This window comes from Lutra lutra, chromosome 13 (genome assembly GCF_902655055.1).
Source record: "Lutra lutra chromosome 13, mLutLut1.2, whole genome shotgun sequence".
Lineage (NCBI taxonomy): Eukaryota > Metazoa > Chordata > Mammalia > Carnivora > Mustelidae > Lutra > Lutra lutra.
The window spans coordinates 94,236,335-94,258,363 of record NC_062290.1 but is presented as its reverse complement, the minus strand read 5'-3'; the positions used below and the strand labels follow the sequence as shown (position 1 = coordinate 94,258,363).

Genomic DNA, 22,029 nt, shown 5'->3' with positions numbered 1-22,029 from the left:
GACAGATCGACGGACAAACAGAGGGACAGATGGGTGGATGGACGGGGGCAGAGGGACAGATGGGTGGGTGGAGAGCTGACCGGCTGCACCGACAGGGGCTGGAGGGTGGGGAAGGGGAGCCCGTGAGAGTGGGGGACGGGGAGGGAACACGGAGGCCATGAGAGCATCCAGGTGAGCGTCCTCTGTGGGCAGGTGCAGGCACCAGCGCCAACCTGACCCCCCCGACACGACACGCGGGAGCGGAGCAGGGACAGGCAGCCACACTCGGTCCTTTTAAAGGCCCTGCTGGCCACTCGCGGCCCTCCTGCCGGGCAGCCCTCCTGCTCCCTCTGACCAACTCCGGCACGACTCAGCTCCCCACTGCCCCGGCACAAAACAGCCCAGTTAACGCATTTTCAACCAATACGGGTCTCTCCAGCTCCGGTGGCGGAGACGAGCGCAGGCGAGCGTTCCTCAGGAGTTGGGCTCAGCGGCAGGGGAAGGATGAGAGGAGGCCCCCACTGGCGTCTGTGTGCAGACAGACAGACTCACTGTACGTCAGCTGGACACATGCCCCAGGCGCTCCCCCTGCCAGGCCCCATTCACGGACAGCGGCTGCGGCTCACCTGCAGGGGACACTCGGGTGTCCCAGGGAAGGACAGTGTAGGCCCTGGACAGCGGGAAAGGTTCAGAGCCTCGGGCCCCCACTCGGGAGCTCTGTCTTGGTGGCCAGCGTGGACAGGACATGGCCATGGTGCCCCCCAGTTCAGTGTCTGGTTCTCCCTCCGCCCCAGGAGTGGGTCACGGTCACAAGTGGGGGCGGGAGGCTGGATGGAGCCACAGGACGTCCCTTCCCAGGAAGCGCGTGCTCAGAAGCAGGAGGAGCAAGGGTCATGTTGTCAAGTGAATGGAGGAGGCCCCCACGGTGCTGGTGCTGCCCTGTCCCCTGCCCTGGGGGCCCCTTCCGCTTGGAGGCAGGGTTTGTGTCCCACACACCTGCAGGGCCAGGGTGGGAAAGGACCAGCCAAGCAGAGCCACACCCACAGGAGAGCTCCCTCACTCCGGGTCTGGCCCACACAACACAGGCCCCCTTCGCTCCACCTAGCACCCCCCACTCCCCGCCAGCAACAGCCCTGTCACCAGCCCAGCAGCCACTGGCTCTCAGATCTTTAAACCAGAAGGTCCCTCCCTTCCCCCTGCGCTCACTCTCTCCCACAACACTTCCCAGGCAGGATGGCCACACTCCCTCCCTCCACCCCTGCCTTCAGCACAAGAGGGGCCATCCCTTCTAGAAACTTCACAGGAGCCCTGGGGGGAGGGTCTGGGACACTGTGGGCGCCCACTGTGCCAGCGGGCATGAGGTCGGCGTTCAGATTCAGCCGTTGGCACACGGACGTATAAGCTATCAGGATGTGGAATCGGGCTTGCGAGGAAAGTGATGCAGGGACCTCGCCAGCCACAGGCGTGTGCACCAGAGGACACGGCTGGCTCTGCCCACGCCTGGAGGCCCCAGCAGGAGCGCGGCAGATGTGAGGAGAGCAAACAGCCAAGGCGGTGGGAGTGAGGGGACAGCCAGGCCGGGGCTCTGCGCTTGACACGGCCGCCATCACCCCTGAGCCGACACCTGACCGGGCAAGCGGGGCAGCCACCAGCCAGACACAACCACGACACCCAACGGCCCACAGGTGGCCCCGTCCGAGCCCCTCCCAGAAGGAATCTCAAGTCTCCCAGTGACACCCCGGCAGCCCACGAGGCCGGCCCCATCGTCATCAGGGAAGGAAGAGGGACACGGGCTCTCCACCAAGTGGCCAGTCACCAGGTGGGACGATTAAAACCATCTTGCTGGCAGAATGAGCTAATAAGCACATGAAAACAGCCACTTTCCGCCCAAACTGCTCACACACAGTCCAGTTCCCTGTATCAACCCGGGGGCGCCGGACGGGAAAGGGACGTGGGCAGGAGAGGCCCGCGGGGGGAGCCGGGAGCTGTGAGAGCCGTGGCTGGCGTCCGCAAACACAGGACGCCTCGAGGAGCGGCCGGGGCTTCAGGGCAGGACGGGACCTTTACTTGGGGACGGCCCTGTGAGGATCGAGGGAAATCGCGCTTCCCTCCCCAGAAACGCAGAGAGCAGCGGATCCCCCGCTCCCACGAGACCCCTTCAGGCAGCACAGCCGACCTCCTGCCAAGGCGGCTTTGCCTCTGGCTTCACCCACGAGAGCATCTGGGCCGAAGGCTCACTCCCTGTGCCCCCGCGCCCAGAAGACCCAGGAGTGTGTCCTCCACAGCCCGGGACAAGACGGGGGATGTTTCTCTTCAGTTCCAGGTGCTTTCCTGGGCTCAGGTTTGGATCAGGTGCGTCTGACGTCCTGAGCATTCACTTCAAACTGAATAAGGATATTCCCTCTGCTGGGGGGGTCCCGTCGCTCCCACCCCTGCCCCCACCCCACCCCCCACCCTGCAGCCTGCCCACAGCCCCACCCACCTCTCAGTCTGGAGGAAAAGACCAAGCCTGAGGACGCCCAGGCACCCCAACAGCAGAGTTTTGGGGCGACAACAGTAAACAGGAGGCAGCAGGCTGGGGGTGCCCCTGTGGCCAGTCACAGCAGCCTCTGCCCCGCTCTGAGCCGCCCTCCAGGAGACAGCCACCCCGGCGAGGCGAGCGTCCCCACCTCTGTGCAACCGTCGTCCATGCAGTGGACACCGGGATGGGACCCAGCCTCCGGCGCCCGGGCGCATCCACAACACTGGGGATCTGTGGGCTTGTGTGGGTAGAAAATTATCAAAATGTCAGAAGGCAGCCCAAAGAACCGAGCTCAGGTTTGCAAACAAACACGAAGGTTCACCACAGCGCGAGTCCCCATTGCCAAAGGGTGCAAGCGGCCCAGCGTCCGCCCGACGGGTGGAAACCCCACACAGGGGTCTCTATCCCGCGCCACAGCCGGGAAGAACCTGGAAAACGCGCCACTGCGGGAAGGGAGCAGGTCGCGAGAGGCTGTGCGGCGTGCGATGATGTTCACACGAAATGACGCCCTCGGGCCCATCCACAGAGCTGAGCGCCCGACCCCAGGGGAGGCACGGGGGAGGGGCGTCGGTGCTTATGAGGGAGGCGGTTTCCTTCCGGGTGTGAGAATGTTCTGGAACCAGACAGGTGGTGGGCACGCAGCACGGAGAAAGTGCTAAATGCCACTGAACCGTACGCACTAAGACGGTTACTGTTACGTCATGTGAGTTTTTCTTCACGTGGTAAAAAGGACAGCGGCCCAGGATCGGGGAGCCACGACCCGGCAAGGACCCGGTGCCCCCGCGCCCCCCCCCCCCCCCCCCCGCCACACCAGGACCCTTGTGAAGCCGCCCGCGTCCACCGTCACCGCGGCCGGGCTCCACACGGCTTGCTGTCCGGGGCCTTTGGAGGTCAGCAGTCTGCAACTGGGCCTCACGGGCTCAAGTCGAGGTGTCAGCAGGCGGGGTCCTTTCTGGAAGCTCCGGGCGAGAATCCGCCCCCCACCTTCGCCGGCTCTGAGATGCGGCATTCCTTGGCTGTGGTCCCATCACCGCAACCACCACCAGGCCTCCCGGCTCTGCTCCAACCCTCCCCGCTCCTGCTTCTACTTACGACGACATCTGCAACGACTTAGGTATACCTGCGGGATCCCCTTCCCTGTCCGTCCAGGTCCAGGAGTCAGGAGGGGGCTGTAGCTTTGGGGGCCCCTCTCTGCCCACCACCCCGGCCCACCGTGGGCATCCGCGGAGTGTCAGGGGCTCACAGCGACCTTACGCAGCAGGGGAACCTTCCCGGCCTACAGAAGATGGGACACGGGCCCCAAGAGCATTCCTGCCCAAGGCCACCGGCTGAGCCAGCGTCTGACAGAGGACCCTTCCTGGGCTGAGGGCTCCTTGGCGCCCCTTCCCCCTGGAGAGGCCTGCCCTCTGCCCTCTCCCCTGCCGCTGCCGTTCAGCGCTGTGATGACCCCCGGACGGGACGTCCCTCCCTCTGGAGGGCCAGCTCTGGCTGTGACAAGGACCCACAGTCACCCCCACCCATGGGGCTGGAGGACATCCAGGGAACCACCCCCTGCCCCGGACCCAACCTCACTTCTGACCCTCCAGCCGGCACCGGGGGAGCCTCGAATTAAGTCCCCTGTTCATCAGCCTCTGAGAAGTATCATTAGGGCTTTTGTGGAAAATCAGCTCATTAGGCAAAGTGCAAAAACTGTAAAAATGATCATTTTACTAAAGGAGCACGCTGGGCTCCCATCCAGCCAGGAAAGAAACCAGGAAGAGTCTCTTCGGGGCCACAGGCTTGGCTGGTGGGTTCTCAAGAGAAGAAAGGGTTTGGCCACACGGAAACCTCTGGTAAGGAAGGTCGCAAAGAAAAGCTCTTACACGAGGAGCTACTTAGTGTCATCAAGGGCCGGTGGTTTCCAGAACGCCCCGTCGGCTGGGGAACTTGCCGCGTGTCGGGGGGACAAGAGGCCGCCCCACTGCGCTGCCCTCCCCTGAGCTCACGGCACGTTAGCTCCTGTCCCTGGCGGGGCGGGGGCTGGGCTTTGAAGGGAAAGGACCCCAGGAGAGCTGTGGACCAGGGCTCGGGTGAGAAAGGGACAGTGCAGGGGGAGGCGCAGCAGGGCTGCTCCACACGGGGAGCCCCGCCCCGCCTGGGGCTGCAGACACCTCCCTCCTTCCCCTCGCTGCCTCCTCCTCCATCCCCCTGCACTGGAGGATGACGTCAGCCTGGGACTGTGGAGTCTGGAACCACAGCAGGACCGCCGAGTCCAGGGCAAAGCTGCGGGTGGGGGTAGGCGGTCATCGGCCCCAAGAACGAGCATGTGGCTTCCCAGGCCAGGCCCCGCTTCGGGGACATGGATATAGAGCAGAGATGACGTTCCAGCCTCCCGGGAAGGAGCAAAGAACGCGACTAGCTTCTGTTGCATGAACTTCACCCCGCCCACATGGACACGCAGACAGGCGGACACGCGGACAGACAAGGCTACGCTGAGCCGGCTGGGAGGTACAACCACAGCAAGCCAGCGGGCAGACGGACTGTGGATCGTTTCAGGAGGAAACCCAAACTGCGCGCTGTCTCGGTATCCAGAAGTAACGCACAGGTTCCTAATGAACGTTTCCAACCGTCCCCATTACAGACCTCACGAAAGCTTGGCGGGGCCGGGGAGGTGGCAGACAGGGGCCCCAAGGTGCCAGCGATGTCCCCGGGGTAAGCCGCCTGGTGGGTGCGGGACTTGACCCTGGAAACATCCTCCCGCGTGTGTTCAGCACAGTCTGACGACGGTTTCAGGCGGCCTCTCCTGCCTCCGAGGCCAGGAACAAGGAACAGACGTCCCCAGGTCAAAGGAATCTCTAAGTCCCCGGAGAAGGCAAAAGACTTCGCGGATGGGGGGCTGGGGGGGGCCGGTCCCTCACCCTCGTGTCTGTCCCAGTGACTCTCTGGACCTGGGCAAACAGCCCGCCCAGGGGGCAGCTCGGCTGACCTGGCAGCGCCCAGCACCATAGTCCTGGCACCCCCAACCCCAGGCATGCGGTGTCCCCCACAGACAACATCAGGGGTGACCCCCTGCCATCGTAGAGCACCCTCGCGATGTGGCCCGCACCCAGGCGTCACCCCGCCCAATCCACCCTAGGGCAGGGCTATTTCTGTCCTCCCAAGGCCCTCATCCCCACCCAGCTGGCCCATGGGCCCCGGGGACATTGAGGAAGGGCAGGTCCTCCACTGTGCCCACCCAATCTGGAACGTGGGCCCCATTTGGATGTCTCCCTGAACCCTCACCTGGGGGTCGGAATGGGCAGCATCTGCTCTCACTGGGGCTGCCCTCCCCTGTCCCTGTTGCCTACGTGTCCGGCCAGGTGTCAGAGACCGGAGGACAGACCACAGGGTCGCGGTATCCTCTGAGGCTGAGTTTGAAAACCAAGGGGCATTGGACCTGGGAGCGGGAAGTCCTGCTGAGGGACCTGCGGCCCCCGGATGGGCTGGGCTACTCAGCCATCATGACGCAGTCTCCCTGGGTGTGATGCGTGGGGAGGACACTTAGGTAAGCAATGATCTGTAAAACAATTAATTTGCTGATCTAACTACCAAGATCGAAAGAGATCCTGCGGCCTCAGTGGAACACAGGTGCACGATCTCCCTGGTGGGAACCGGAGGAGCTCCCGCCCCTCCCCGCCCCTTCCCCCCACCCCCGCCCCTCCCCACCACAGCCAACGGGCAATGCGACACCACATTGAAAATTCGTGAGAAAGACACAGGGCAGAGGACCTCGGCTGCAGACGCTAAGCGCTGGGGCCAGGCCCGCGGGTGGCACGGGGTGGCAGGAATGACAAGGGGCGTCACATGGCCGCGCCTTGAGCTCACCTGATTCCTTTGTTCTGAGCCACATGGTGCAGGGAGAGTCTGGACACGGCAGAGATGACCTGGGGAGACCAGAAAGACGCTTCTGTAATTCCACAAGAAACCAGAAAGTCATCCCAAAACGGGAAGGGAGACGTGTGTGTTCACAGCTGTTCCCCAAGCAATTTCACTCCGTAAACACGCACACTCAGCGTAGCACGCGGGCGGGGGCTGGGCAGCTCTCTGGCGTGTGGCGTGCGTGTGTCGTGCTAAATGTGCCATTTCCCCGTGCTAAGGGTGGCTGGGCTCCCCCCCCCGCCCCCCCGCACCAGCCATGAGCTGCTCGCCAGGCCCCGTCCTCACCCACACCAGAGTCAGCCCCGGCGGGGCCACGGAGAGCCGTAGCACCCACACGCTTACCAAGGGCTCACCCCACGCCCCTGCTCTGGAAGCCGCCAGATGCTTCCCAACATGCTCACAGCAGGTGCTGACCCGGTTCACGGAGGCCACACAGAGGCCCTGAGAAGTCAAGTGACGTGTCCCAGGCTCCCCAGCAGGGTCAACACAAGCCTCCAAGCGTGGTGCTCCTTCCTCGTGAGCCCTCCCTCCTGTAGGACCACGGACACCAGTGTCCAGCTCCCTCCGAGGGTCAGGCGAAGGCAAACCAAGAGCTCCAGGTGCCGGCAGCATGAGGGGACCCGAGCGGCATCTCCACCGACCGACGGGCCCGCCCGGACGAAAGTTCTGACGTGCTCCGCGATGAGAGGCAGCAACTCCTTCTCCGGCTGCCCCGACCCTCCCCCGTCCTGTCCTGCGACCCAGGGCCCACCTGTCTCCCGGCCTCAAGGGCCCCAAGACAGGGACTCCACGGGTCCTTGTGACAACAGGCAGCAGGCAGGGAAGAGGTTCCTCCGGCGATTACGGGTAAACTGAGGCAGGGAACGGGAGCACAAAGTCATAAAGCGGAACCCACACGAAGCCGCTGGTGATTCGCTGCGGGATTTCCGGGGCCCCCGCCGCACCAGACGCCCCACCCCGAGGAAGGAGGAGCAAGGCTCGACCCGGAGACCTCCCTGAGTCAGGGTGTGCGAGCCCATCTGTGTGTGTGCAGTGGTATGTGTGCAAGACAGTGTGTGCACTGCACGCTGCGGGTGTAGCCCGTGTGCGTCTGGGGACAAGGAACGTGAACACGGCCCGTGAGGACCACTGCTGAGTCCACAGACACCCGCTGCCGGCTGCCATGGGACCCCAGCTCACGGGCCTCTGAACCCTCCCTGCCGGGCCAGGGCCAGCCTAGCACGTTCGGGAGACTGGGAAACTGAGGCAAGGTCTCTGGCCTAAAGCTCCCCACTGAGACACGTTCCCACAGGCTCCCTTCTAGGACGCTCTCCCTCCAGCCGCAATTTTTTTAGAAGGAGGAAAGACCCAAGCCACAGCCGAGGCGTCCAGTGCTGTGGTCGGTCCTCCGGTACCTGGTCACACTCTGGGGGCCGGGGCCTGGCAGTCAGGACACCACAGAAAGGTGGGGTCCCTCTGCAGCTTCCCGGATGGGACTCTGGGGGCTCGCGGCGCAGCCGGCCTAGCCGAGGCCCCGAGCTCATGTGCGACCCAGGGCCTGTCCCAAGCAGCGAGCAAGCTGGCTCTGCTCCTTCTCTTGGCGGTCGCGAGCTCTCCGAGTTTAGGGCGAACGGCCATTCGAGCGCTGTTGCTGCATGTGACAGAAGTGAGCGACGTCGGGGCCTGGAGGCTTTGGGCACACATGCCTCGCCCTCCCGCGCCCCTGCAGCCGATGGCCTTCACCACCTGCCCGATCGTCCCCGGCCGGCCAGACACAGGTCAGGCTCCTGGTGGCGGAACCCCCCGGCCGCCCCAGCCATTGGTCGGCACGGGCGCAGGGACGAAGCCTGTTCCTGCCCTAGAACATGGTGCTTCCTACACAGGCGAGCCCCAGGCTGAGGGGAGATGCTGCAGAGGAGTGTCCCGAAGCCAGGGCATGGGTCCCAGTGCGTCCACGCACTGCGGTCCACGCACACGGATGTGCACGGCAGTCTCGGTCCCCCGTGCGCAGACACTCTGCTCCGGGTTCCCGTCCAGCCAGAGGCAGCTCCTTCCGTGGGGTTCCACGCGGCCCTCTCTGTCGGAGGGGACTGTCCCTGGGTGCGCCCAGGCCAAGGTCCCTGGCTGGCGTGTGTGAAGGAAGGGGAGTGCTCCGGCAGGACCCCCCCCACGGAACCCTGCTGCGGTGACCAAAGGCAGGGGCAGCTGGGAGCAGGTGTGGGGCCCCCTGCCGTGGGGTCAGACGTGGGGTGGCAGCAGTCCCACGTGGGAAGACGGTGTAGGGCGCACCTCCCTGCAGGGAAAGCGAGGCCCCGTGTGGCTCCCACGGCACCCCTGGCCAGGCGGCCCCATCCCAGGAGGGAGGGGCCGGGCCATGACCAAACACCTCCCAGCCCACAGCCCCTCCAGCTCTTCTGAAAGCATAAACGTCAAACAATGACATTTTACAAACTTTTATCTGCACTTCCCGCCCGCATCCCAGTTAACGAACGGAATGAACACACACGTAGCCTCTTCCCCTCGTCCCCACGTACCGCGGGCTCTAGCCTTTAGGCTCAGCGATCCACCAACCACGTCACCGGAACGTGTGCACGGGGCAGGGCAGGGGGTGACGGCAGAAAGACGTGTCCACGGAGGGCCGGTCCCATGCAGAGGAGCCACGCACACCCCCAGTGAAGGCGCAAGGAGCGGAGGTGACAGCCCGGAGGAGGCAGCTAGAGGTGCAGGGGGTGTGCGCCGGTGGGCATCTCTGCTCTGTCCCCACCCAGCGGCGACCTGCTCTGACCCTGCACTCTCCACCGGGTCTGCATCAGGGCACACAGACTCCCCAACACCAGCAGCGGATCAGCTTCCGCGCACGCGCTCGCTGGCGGAGTTTCAGAACGCAGCCCCCCAGGTCACCCCCCGGAAGGCTCTGGAGAGGAAGAGAGCAGGGCCCGGAAGCTGCTTATCTTTAAGGCCCCGCGGGGCCCAGATTGTAGAGCCTGGGTCAGAAACGCAACAGCACAGACTCGGTCAAGGTGTTTAGAAGGGCAAGGAGGGTGCCCCGGAAGTCGGCCTCAGGCCAGTCTGCAAAGCACGGAGTCGCTGAAGGGGGACGTGTGTGGAGCAGACAGACAAGCTGGGTGCGCAGCAGGGACTTCTGGGGAAAGGACAAGTGGTCTGGACCCCAGGAAGCTAAAGGGGGACCCAGGACAGAGCAGTAACCGGTGCAGCCCGAGCCGAGAGTTCCAGATTGGGGCTCCCAGGACCTCTGCCACGGGAGGCCCAGTGCCTCCCCTCACGAGGCTCATCCCGCTAGACCCCGTGGGTCCCTGAACCAGGGCAGCACTCCATGCTAAGCCTGAAGCTTCAGCTTATCGTCCTGCCCAGGCATGGAGAGGTGGGTGGGCAGCCCACAGGACATGTCCCCGAGGGGCCACCAGCAAATCCTTCCAGGAAGGGCAGTGGGAACCATCCCGCTCTCCCGGCCAGAAGAAGAAAGTCCCTGCTGCTCTAGGGGCGTGGAAGAGACGCTCAGCTGCCGCTCTGGGATGTGTGGCCCATTTCAGCTCCAGAGCTGTTCCCGCAGCAACTCACGATCGCCAATCAACTCAGCAGCAGCCTGACCGCCCGCCACCAGCGTCCAGGGACAGAGAGGCAAGCACACCCACACGAGGGCACCCGAGCCGCCAGCTGAACTGATGTTGTAGGAGGAGATCTGCTCACATAAAACACACTCATGATCCCTTAAGTGAAAGAAACAGGTTACGAAGCGTGTACCATCGATAGAGTCTAGTTTTTAAAATTCTATACTGCTGGGGGACTGGGGTGGCTCAGGTGGTGAAGCCTCTGCCTTCAGCTCAGGTCATGATCCCGGGGTCCTGGGATGGAGCCCTGCATCTGGGCTCCCTGTTCTATAGAAGAGTCTGCTTCCCCTCTGCTCCCCCACCCACCCTCTGGCTGGTGTTCTCTCTCACTCGCACACTCTCTCTCTCAAATAAATTTTTAAAATTTAAGATTATAAACTGCTTAAAAGGGCCAGGCAGAAATGAAGAAAATGTAGGCAGTGACTGCGTGTCTGTGTGCAGTCTGCCTCCTGCTCTTCCTTGGCTGTTATATGACAATTTCCTACAATGTAGAGTAGGAACAAATGTTATTTTTGAAAAAAAGTCTACTGGTGTCCATCCCCACCGCCCCCCCAGGCGCAGACCTTCCCTGCATTTTTCTGTCTCTAAAATATGCTATTCAAACCAAAAGGCTCGGACTCTGGGCCCTGTGGTGGAAACACAGGATAGGTTTACTCTCCTTACACCATAGCCATCACAAACTGGTCCGAAGACACCACTCTCCCACTCCCACCCAGAGCGCACAGCGGCGAGCCCCCCATTCAAGCCGTAGCCAGCAGGACGCCAGTCAGGTCCCTCACGCTTGTGAAACTGAGGGGCGCTCAAAACAGGACACAGGACCTCCTAGAAATGTATCAACACATGAAGCTGCATCTTTGAACTTTATATTCCAAGTACCTGTCACACGGATGTCACCTGGCAAATGCTGATGTGGCTGGATGGATGGACGGAGGGATGGATGGATGGATGGATGGATGGATGGATGGGAGGGAGGGAGGATGGATAGTGGATGAATGGATGGATGGGAGGATGTATAGGAGGGAGGACGTATGGATAGATGCATGGATGGATGGATGAACAGATGAACAGACAGAAGGAAAGGAGAATGGATAGTGGATAGTGGATGGATGGATGGGAGAGAGGACGGATGGATGGACGGACAGACGGGAAGGGGCTGGATGGACGAGAGGAAGAGAGGATGGACAGTGGACGGGTGAACGGGTGGACAGAGGTGGGGATGAACGGATGGAGATGCCGGTGAATGGATGGGTACGTGGGTGCGTGTGTGGGTGAGCAGATGAGTGTGTAGGTAATTGGACGGGTGGGAGGATGAATGGACGGGCAGGTAGGTGGACAGGGAGACGGACAGACGTGGGAATGAAAGGATAGGTGTGGGAGTGGATGAATGGGTGCATGGGTGGACGGCGTGAGAGTGTGTGGGTGGGTGGGTGGGTGGGTGGGTGAGGAGACACATGGTAGATGGACACGCAGAATTCGCAGCAGAAGTTCCAAAGAGAACCTGCCTCCGGGAGCGCCTGGCGGCTCAGTCCGTCAAGCATCAGACCCTTGACTGTGGCTCAGGTCAGGATCCCAGGGTCATGAGATGGGGCTCCGTGCTCAGCACAGAGTCTGCTGGGCAGTCTCTCTCTCCCTTCCTCTCCCTCTGCCCCTCTTCCCCCCCACAAATAAATAAATTTTCAGAAAAGAGAGAGAAAGAACCTGCCTCCCAACCCCCGCCTCTCAACCATCAGGATATGAACGGGCGCTTGGGCGTTGACCGTTAGGCGCTCGGGTGAACACGACAGACGCTCCTCCTGTATACTATGCCCCTCCCGACTCCCCATTATCAGATGCAGACCCTGGGACTGGATTAGAATGAGCACTTGTCCCGGGTCACCCAGCAATCAGTGGCCAACTGAGGAACTACACCCAGATCGGCACGGCCCAGACCTGTGTTTCTACCCAGCGCCCCACCCCCAGGGGCCCACAGTCGGGCACAAAACCACACACCCCTTCTTCCACGCCTGGCTGGACCACAGCTTCCAGCCTCTCCTGCAGTATGTGAGGCCCACCCCGTGGATGGGCACAGACGTCAAGTGGGGTCTTGAAACCTCCCGCTCCTGGGTAGCCTCGAAACACCCATGTTAGAGGTGGTGAAGCCACTGTCAGCTGGGGCCCCTGAAGGTCTTTCGGGGGCAGAGGCCGTACACGCACACACACGCATGCACACGCACGCACACACGTATACGCACACGCGCACACGTGCCCCCTGCCCCCCCAAAGGTTTGCCGTCTCCCAGGTGAGCCAACACCGCACCTCTCCACTGCAACTCACAACATGAACCAAGGTTTTTCGTGTGTGTTTTGCTTCAAAGCCTTTATTGTCCTGAACGTGAAAGCCCGACGTCCTCCAGGAGATGAGCTCGTTATGTGGAAACTGTATTTCCTCACAAGTGAACAATCAGTACCCCTCAGAACGAAGGCTTCTCTGCGAACGCGTGCCGTAAAAAAGGCGGGATTACGGCGCTGTCAAATGTCTCCGCAAAGAAACAAGGACACACGGGCAGTACGGATGGCTCGCGCGGGAACCACGGTAAAGGGACCATGTTCGTCCTAGCATGCAGCTGGCACGGACCCCGGGAAAGCCCACGGTCCTCGATGGAGAGGCACGGGCAGGAACAATCCACAAGAACGACAAAGAGGGGTGCGAGCCGGCCTTTAAGGGGGGCTGCTTGGAGCTGGAGATGAGGTTTGCCGTCGCAGGTCGGCGCCCAGGACCCCTCCAACCCCACCGGCTCGCAGACGCTGTGCGGATCGGGAGGGCTCCCGGCCCGCTGCTCTCGCCGCCACTAGGAGTCAGTGAGCAGGAGTCACATGCTCTGGGCTCAGGCCACAGACCCTCCTTATCAGCCACTAGCACACGTCTGGAAAACACAAACACATACACACACACGCGTGCGCACAGCTCCGTGGGGCCAAATGGCAAGATTATGAACCTATTTAAACACGTTGCCCGGGAAACCCCCTATCTGCCTGGGAGATCTACAGCGAACACGGCTGCACACTTCGAAGCAAATCATCGTAGACTGCTTTCCCCGGCTCAGCCCCGCGTTGCCCTGCTGTTTTCTCCTTTCTTCACCTCGACAGCAAGGTCAGAAAAGCCTCCGCGCGGGTGCCTTCAGAACGAGCGGCCCCGAGGTGGGATTCATCACGCCAGGCGAGCCGTCACCACCCTGTGTTCGAGGCCTGCCCGGGGAGGAGCCGTGATCAGAAGCGAGTGGGAAACACGGCCACTTGTCAGCCGCCGTGCTCTGCGCCAGGCGGTGGCAGACGGGACTCCTCTTTGGGGGGTTGGGGGAGGGTGGGACGGCTAAGGGGCCAGAAGAAAACCGCCACTCGCTGGAGCCAGCAACGCGTGGCAGCTCTGCGGGGGGGGGCTGCGTGGAAGGAGGGTTGGAGCTCAAAAGCAATGTCGGAGGAAAGAGGAACGATATGTATATATTTTAAAAGGGGGAGTCTGCAGACTCTTGGGCACTGGCCCTTTCCTTTCCTGAGCTTGAACCCAGGCTTCCAGGTGATCTGAAATGAACCCCAATTCTAGCTGCACGTCCTCAGTCTCAGCATGGGCAGATCAAGACCTCACATGCACGTGGGGCAGGCCCTCCTGAGGCTCGGGGACCGGCAGCCTGCGTCCTCATGCCTTGTACTCTGCAGGGGCCGAAGGCTGTAATACATACGGATGGAGGGATGGAGGGATGGAGGGATGGATGGGTGATGGGTCCGAACTGAACTCACACATTACGCGCCCCCTTGTGCCGGGCACATTACAGGAGTCACCGTGGTTAGGGTGAAGTCACGGGTAAACCGTAGGAGCTGCAAACCAGGGCAAAATGGCAGGGATGAGGGTCAAGCGCTAAGACTGCCACTGACTATTTGAGCCACTTTTCTCTAGGCCTCAGTTTCCCGATGTGTGGACTAAGGGAACCATACCACGTGCTGCCACCATCCCTTGCTGGGCTCACTGCAGGCATCACTCATCAATCACAGGGCTCCTCGGGCTGAAGCCACAGAAAGCCTCTGAAACGCTCTCTGTGCTCAGAGCCAGCGCTGCCTGTCGGAGAGATCTGGCATGCAAGGAGAGACCTGAGTCCACCCCAAGAAACACCTAGACCCGGCCGTCTCAAGAGTCCCTCTGGGCGCTACCTACTGCCCCTGATCGGAAACATCGGGTCAAAGGCTCCGTGGTCACTGGGCAGGGAGAGGCATGAACCTCAGTTGTTCCGGACCAGGAAGGTCTGCAGGAGTCCATCAGGGAAACTTAAAATCCTCAGTGGAAGAAACTTAGCGACCACCTGGCCCAGATTCTCACTCGATGGGTGGGAAAGCTAAACCCAGCGAGGAAGATGTCTGTGGTCTACAAAGGCCGCCCGGGGACTCCAGGCAGAGCCTGCCTAGAGACAGAGCTGCCCCCTGGCACTGAAGGCTTTGCTCTCGCGGGCAGACCTCCGCTAACCACGACGGCTGTGTATCGAGTCCTCTCCCAAGTTCATTTCATCTCAGTCCCTCAAACCCCCACGAGACACTCCTGCTGTTCCTCCCCTTTTAAGCACGAGAACTGAGGCCTGGGGACTCGCAGCAGACCAGCAGGGACCTGAGATAGATTCGGCTCATGCCTCCGGCTCTGGGGCCCCAGCTCTCTCTGCCCCCACCCTGCCCCAGATGGGGCAGCTCTGGACGGAGGTCGGCAGTGGCGGGCAGGGTCAGGTGGGGCCAGCAAGCCCATGCAACCAGGACGGGAGCTCTGGGGAGCTGGCGGGGTAGGCTGGCGGCGGGCCACTCACCGTCTGTGAATGCACACCCCCTCGTGCCCCTGGCACGCCCTGCGGCTGCAGGAGAGCAGAGACCCACCTCCCCCCCACCGCCAGACAGGTAAAAGGGATGAAGGCATGTCACAGAGAAGCCACAAGCAGCAACACGTCTCCCCTCGGATCCTAGCGAAGCCACAAAACAAGAACCCCGTCTGCTGCAGTGGCATGAATCACGGCCCAGCCGCCCTGCCCCGGTCTCAGATGCCAACGGCATTACAGACACCACAGGGCAGAGCAGGAAGGAGCCCTGGTCCCACGTGGAAACCTCACCCTGTCTGCAAGGCTCTGACTCCAAGTTTCCCTTCCCTTTTCCCTGTAGCAGAGACGGCGAACCAAGGGTCAGAAAGCATCTACACAGCCTGCTCCTCGAGAGGCCCCTGCCCCATCAGCCCACGCCAGCCTCTCCCTGTTAGCACTGACCATGTCCCACCCGGGCACACGTGCCCATGATGGCGTGGGGTCAGGACCGCCATCCCCACTTCCCAGAGGAAACCAAAGCCCAGACAGGCAGGGGACCTCACGCATCATGACAGAACCAGAGGCAGCCCCAGGACTGAAGCTGGCGTTGGGACTCGGCCCTTTCTAAGCACTGTCTGCATTCCCACGAGGAGGGAAACGCCTCCCGCCTTATGTTTAAAGAGTTGCCAGAAACGGTGAACGGACTCTGGTTTTCCCTCACTGTCCTGAGTGCCTGGAACCAGCCCTGGAGACACCCGGAGCTTGGAAGTGGCCGGCCTCCATGTGTGATCCCGAGGGACGCCAAGCCGCAGCCCACAAAGGCTGGGATTCGCATGCCCTGGGCACTCGCGGTGTTTGCCGCCCACCTGCCAATCCCAGAGTCACGGCCCAGGAGCAGAGCTCGGAGCACAACACCCACCAGAACCACCTTGAACGAGCTGATGCTAACGTAAGCCTGAGTCCCGACCACGAGCCTGAATCCTGACCTGGAGCCTGACTCTTGATCCCTAACCACAAACCCAAACCCTGACCATGGGCCTAACCCTGACTGTGAGCCTGAGTCCTAACCATGAGCCTGAATCCTGACCACAACCTGACTCTTGACTGTGAGCCTAAGCCCTGACAACAGCCTGAGTCCTGAATGTGAGCCCAAGTCCTAGTCATGAGCCTGAGTCCTGATCGTGAACCTGAGTCCTAACCATGAGCCTGACTCCTGACCACAAGCCTGAGTCCTGATCATGAGCCTGAGTCCTGACCACGAGCCTGGCACTGGGCCCAGAAGGAACCCTCTCACTAACTCACTCAATCCTCCACCACCCAAAGAAGTCTGTGTCCCCGTGCCCCTTGTCAAAGGAGAAAACGGAGGATCGAAGGGGTCACAGTGGCAGAGACGGTCAAGACCCTGGATGGCCTGATTTGCACTCATGGCTCTTAAAAAGGAAGCATCCAGAAGAACAGCCCGGCCTGCCTCAGGAGCCTCGTCCTGGAACCCCTCCCGTAGCATTTCCAGCTCAGCCCCTCGAGTTGGGGCCTCACCCTCGGTCAAGCCCAGCTTACTGACGCGACGGTGGCCGTTACCTGGAGCGGGCCAGCGCCTTTCAGAGCTCCCTCGCTGCCTCCCTGATTAATGGCCACTTTAACGCGCAGAGGAACAAAAACTGTACGTCTTACACCACGGCATAATTTCTCAGCGTGCACGCTTACCTCTAAAGCGGTGACTTAGTGACCAGGTCATTAAGAGCAAGTACGCAGCGCACGGAGCAAGGAGACTCTCCCGTCGGCTCACTCTCGCCAGCCCTTCACTCTGGGGCCAGAGCGCCCGGGCAGTCCCCCCACCAAGTACCTTCTCCCCAGCTGATAGCAAGGAGGGCTCCTGGGTGTCTGGACATCCCCAGCAGAGCCCCGGGCGGGGGGCGCCTCCACTGGCCTCCGAAGGAGGGGGAGCGGGCTCAGGCTGGGTCAGGGCCAGGGTCAGCACGGCCGCAGCCCCCCACCTGCGTGAGGACCCCCTCAGGCAGCCACCGCGCGACAGGGCAAGCCACAAATCTGAGCATTTTCAGTCGTGAAAGGCCTGTGGGTGAGCATTTCTGGAAAGACGGGACTCAGCTGAGGATCAGAGTCTTCCGAGCCTTACAGCTGTGGGGCACCGCCGTCCCCAGCCACGGAAGAGAAGGGGAGGGCCGCTCAGTCTGTGTCCTCCCCTGTGAGGCCCCACGTGGTGAGGAGACCCCACGAATCCACACCCCCTGGCTTCACCCCACCTTGTTGTCATTCCGGCCCCTCCTGGGGCAGCAAAGGCCCTGCTCCTGCCGCCGCATCTCCGTGGCTGCCTCACACAGTGGTCAACCTCTGCTGCGGACTGGACGTCTGCGCCCCCCAGACTCCTGTGTTCGAGCCCTCACCCCAGTGCGAGGGAATCAGGAGGTGGGTGTTTGGGGTGATCAGGACATGGGGTGGGGCCCCCGAGGGCAAGATCAGTGCCACTTTGGAAGAGACACAGAAGGATGATCTCTCTCTGCCCATGAGTTCGCAGCGAGAAGGCCGCCACTCACAAACCACGGAGAGGGCCTCACGGAACCCAACCCTCCTGGCACCTGGTCGGACGTCCAGGCTCCAGACACGTGAGAAATCCCATCTGCTGTTGCAGTGTCTGGTCCGTGGGACGTTTGTTACGCAGCAGCACTGCTGACCAACACAACCTCACAGAGGCAGCGCCTGCCCGCCTGCCCACCACCAGCCCTGCTAGGGTCCCCAGGAAGCCACACCTCGGGATACTTCCGCTGCCCGGAGTAGGAGCCCCTGCCTGGGCCAAGGCCCCGGAGGTGGGGGCTGGTAGGGGGAGGACCAAAGGTGGCAGCTGGCCGCTGGGTGTGGAGCCCTCGCCTTCCTCCCTTCGCATGGTGGGAATTCAGTCTCCAACGCCTGCAGGAGGGAGCAGGGTGAGGGGGTCTCCCCAACCCAGGAGTCAGCTGCATGCCTGCCCCATCTCAGGGCAGCCTGTGGTACCCTGCCTTCCAGAGGGTGCAGAGCCCAGTCTGACGTCACCAACCTGGCTCTGCGTCCAGCTGCAGACGGCCCGTCCCCAAACCTGGCTCTGCGTCCAGCTGCAGACGGCCCGTCCCCAAACCTGGCTCTGCGTCCAGCTGCAGACGGCCCGTCCCCAAACCTGGCTCTGCGTCCTGCTGCAGACGGCCCCCTGGCCCTGAGCCCTGCCCTGTACCGTGGGGATGAGCACCCCCCAGCGAGGGGTTCTCACCTCCTCACCTGTGTGTTCAGCAATGTTGGGTGAGCAGCTAGGTCCCAAGGACTGGGGATGAGAGAGGCCAGAGGTGGCTCCCGGAGCACTGTGTGCTCAACACTCTAGGGCAAAGGGCCGATGAGCCAAGGGGCGGAGGGCCTGACTGAGCGGGGGCATCAGGGAAGGCTCCCTGGGGGAGGTGTCCCTCGACCTGAGGGATGAACAGGAGGTCAGCTGGGTGAGGGGCCAGTGTGTCAGAGAGGCGGCGCACGCATAATGGCTCAGCATAAATGAGGGCAGTCGTCCCACAACACAGCCTCGGGGGTGCCCCAGGGCCCTGCCTTGGCCATCAGAGCGTGCTCTCCTTTCTGAAGCCGCATTGGCCCCAAACCCCACTGCCCTACGTCTGGACGCCCGATTTGTGCGACGCTAGCCCTCACCAGGAAAAAGTTGAAAGCGATTTTTTTCTCTTGTGTGCCACGTTCCCAGAAAAGATGGAAAACAGCCACAGACAAAGGTCCGGATTGCTTCTGAGAAAGAGGGTTTGTCCTGATTCCAGCTCCACCCTGGCCCGTCAAGGGACTTCCGGCTCCCGTCACCTCATGGGTTGTTTCCTATCTAAGGGTAGAGTTCGAAGGTCCCTTTGCACAGAGCAGATTCTCTGCGAGCTCAGGAGAAAGGGTGTCTAAGAAGTAGGCCGCCCGAGGCAGAGGAGAAAGCCGAGTGATGGGCCTGGGGTGGGGACAGCCAGGTGCAGAGACCCTGCGGCCTACACTGCCAGGCTGTGGCCCCTTCCCCCACTGGTGGGGCACCAGGGCCGTGGCAGGGGAAGCATAGGGCAGCCTTCTCCAGCTCCAGCAGGAATCTCGTCCTTAAAACCGTCAAAGGGGAGGGCTGCCAACTGCCACAGCCCAGAGGAGCCCCAGGGGACCCGATGATGAGAGGTAACGTGGGGACCGGATGAGATCCTGGCAGAGGGATCCCCCTCGTCACCAAGCCTGAGAGGGCCAGCAGCCCATCCGGGCCCACAGCCCAGAGTGACTGAGCCCGGCTCTGAACCGGGCCACCAGCTCATCCCATCCACAGCGCAGCTGGGAGAATTACTTTCATCAAAGTGGGACACGGGGCCCCGGCACACGGAGGGACAGAGGCTTCTGCAGGCCCGGCATGGCCTGCCTACAGCTGGGTGTGTGCTGGGTCTCCCAGTACCTGCGAGGCCCCTCTCACAAGGGGAAGGGAACCTGCCAGCAGGAACCCCCAGCTCAGCAGCTCCGGGAAACACAGCCTGGGGGACACGGTTCTCCGCACCAGGCTCTGTGGGTTCGCACTGCAGCTCGAGTCTCCAGGTGCTCTTGAAATTCTCCTTCAACAATCTTCCCCAGAGGTGCCAGTGGAGGCGGCGGGTGGAGGTGAGGGACCACAGGACCCCCAGCTGGGAGCAGGAGCAGGGGAGAAAGCGGGAGAGAGACCACAGCCCGGGGAGCCTCGGCCTCCTCACACGGCCCCTGTAGGATGCACGCATGGGGCAGGGGGCAGACGTAGCTGGATTGGGATTGGACGGGACCCCCTGAGGGGCCTGGATCTCACCCTGGAGGTCACAAGGGAGGCGCAGGATGGACGCAGCGTGGAAGAGAGATGCAGGTCAAGGCCAGCCTCGGGCCCCGCCACGAGCACCGCCCAGTCATCCTGCGCCCCGCGCTCAGCCCACGAGTACGTGGGCAAGCACCCTGTCCACTCTGTCTTCAGAGCCCCCAAGGGCAGCCCTGTCGTGCCTCGCACAAAGGACAGGTCGTCTGAGCACACTGTTGTGACAGCCAACAAAGGTCCGTGCCACGTCTGAGGGTCCCCAAAACTCACACCCGTCCCAAGACCTCAGGTGGTGGCCTGATTCGGAGAAAGGACCACTGCAGATACAATGACTTAAGACAACGGCCACCCAAAAGCGCAGGGTCGCACGCCGGGTGGCGCAGTCAGTCAAGCCCCGGACTCTTGACTTAGATCATGATCTCAGGGTCAAGAGATCGAACCCCGAGTGGGCTTCAAGCTCAGCCCCGAGTCTGCTCGTCCCTCTCCCTCGGCTCCTTGCCCCCCAACTCGCTCTTTTTCTCAAATAAATCAAATCCTAAAAAGAAGAACGTCCCAAGGTGACACTCAGGGACCCTGGGATGCACCCCCAACAGCAGAGGGCAGTCAGTGACCGAGGCAGGGCTCCCATGGAGGTGACAGTCAAGTCCCAGACAGACAAACAGACAGGACAGCCCTGCCCATGAACACGAGTGGGTGGTACAGCACATCACGGCCACCGGAACATCCGTTCAGCCTTTCCTGGAGGCCCCCTGGCCCGGGTCCGAGCGGCACCCCCACATCCGGTCCGTGCTGGGCCCGGCCCCGTAGTAACTCCTCCCCGTCCCCGGGAACATCTCCCCTGGCAGCATCCCTGCACCCCCCTGCTCTCTGAGGACCCTTCCCCGGGTCGCAGGGTGGGACGGCCCCACGCTTGCTAACGCCAGACGTCCACACACGACACTCCTCCAGCAGACAGACCCTTTGTCACCGGCTCAGTTCATGCTCCCCTCATGATCGGAAGCGAGTCCGGCTGACGGGTAATGCCACTCGGCGCACAGCCAGCAGCTGACAGGACCCAGAGACGCCCGCAGGGAGACGGCGTGCCCCGCCCAAGGGCGCAGCACAGGTGGAGGCTAACGGGCGTGAGCGACGGGAAGGGGGAGAGGGAACGGCAGAGTCAGCTCGGGGGAGCACAGAGCCAGCTGTGGACCGGCTGCAGGAGCTCAGGCACCTACGAATTCTCAGGAACGTACCAGAACAATGCGGCAACACCAGCGACCCGCTCAGCGGACACCTGCCATCCCCAGACAAGGCGGGCGGGAGGCGAGCTGGGCCTCTGTTGGAGCGGTCCGCCAGGGCCCGGCTGCAGCTGGGGAGCGAGCGCCCCGTCGCCTGGAGGTATGTAATACACTGGTGCTAGCATTGTACAGGTGATCAGACGAGACAACTTCCCAGGTCGTGCTCCTGTGAAGGTCAAGGGCACCCCACACCCTCACCAGAGGCCACGGACCACCGACAGCGGGGTCTAAACTGATCTGGCAGCTGCGGACGAGGCGAGAGAGGAGTCAAAACAAACGTCAACACCAGTGACCACACACGCACGCGCACACACACGCGTACACACGCACATGCACACGCACACACACATGCGACAGCGCCAGCAGGGGAGCTCAGAGAGCACAAGCAGGTTACACACCCCTCCGTGCACCTGCTCTGCGCTCCCTCGGTCAGCAGCGCCCTCCCCTGCCCCCTGCCCGGCCCCAGCTTCCTGCAAGGTGCCCCTCGAAGCTCACGCATCAGGTCCCTTCTGCCCTCCCTGGAGCCCCCTGACCGCCCCTGCCACGTCCCCCCAACCCCCTCCCCGCACTCCGGACTGACTCGCACAGCCACCACCCTGCGGGGTGCAATGGGAATCCCGGGTGCTGGACAGATGCGGGCCACATCTGTCTCGCGCCCCAGCTGCTCACCTGGGCGGGGGGCGCGGGGGGCTTACTGACAACTCACTGAGCTGTCCGCTTACGACAAATGGGATGCTTCAAAAGAACTTCATGTTAAAAAAAGAAAAAAATCCTCTAGCTTCAAGTCTAGAGACTCTGCAGAATTGAATTGTCTTTATGACTTGGAAAACGCAGCTCCGGGCCTCCGATGAACGGACGGCCAGGGAGGGGACAGAACTGCCCACGGGCCAGGTGGCAGGGTCACTCAGGGCCGCCCGGGGGGCCTGTCAGCAGGGGTGCCTCGCCTCCCCGTCCCAGTGCAGCCGAAGGAGCACGAGGGCAACCGCATGGGGTGGGGGGTGGTCCGCAGCACGTCCCCACACTTGCAGGGACCCCCTTCTTCCAGAAGGGACCTCGTCTGCCTCAGGCCCACCGACTGCCTGAGGTGCCCAGGGTGACAGGCAGAGGCTGGGAAGCCA

The 22,029-nt window shown here is 62.3% G+C and overlaps 1 protein-coding gene across 3 annotated transcripts in view; it reads right to left on the bottom strand.

Annotated features, from left to right (window-relative positions):
* The window catches only part of VAV2 (vav guanine nucleotide exchange factor 2), a 160,952-nt gene that overhangs the window by 69,185 nt on the left and 69,738 nt on the right, over positions 1–22,029 (bottom strand). For all 3 annotated transcript variants that reach the window (XM_047699270.1, XM_047699271.1, XM_047699269.1), the window contains exon 3: positions 6,344–6,402. In XM_047699270.1, the coding sequence (XP_047555226.1) occupies positions 6,344–6,402 (59 nt within the window). The remainder of the gene's footprint in view (positions 1–6,343; positions 6,403–22,029) is intronic.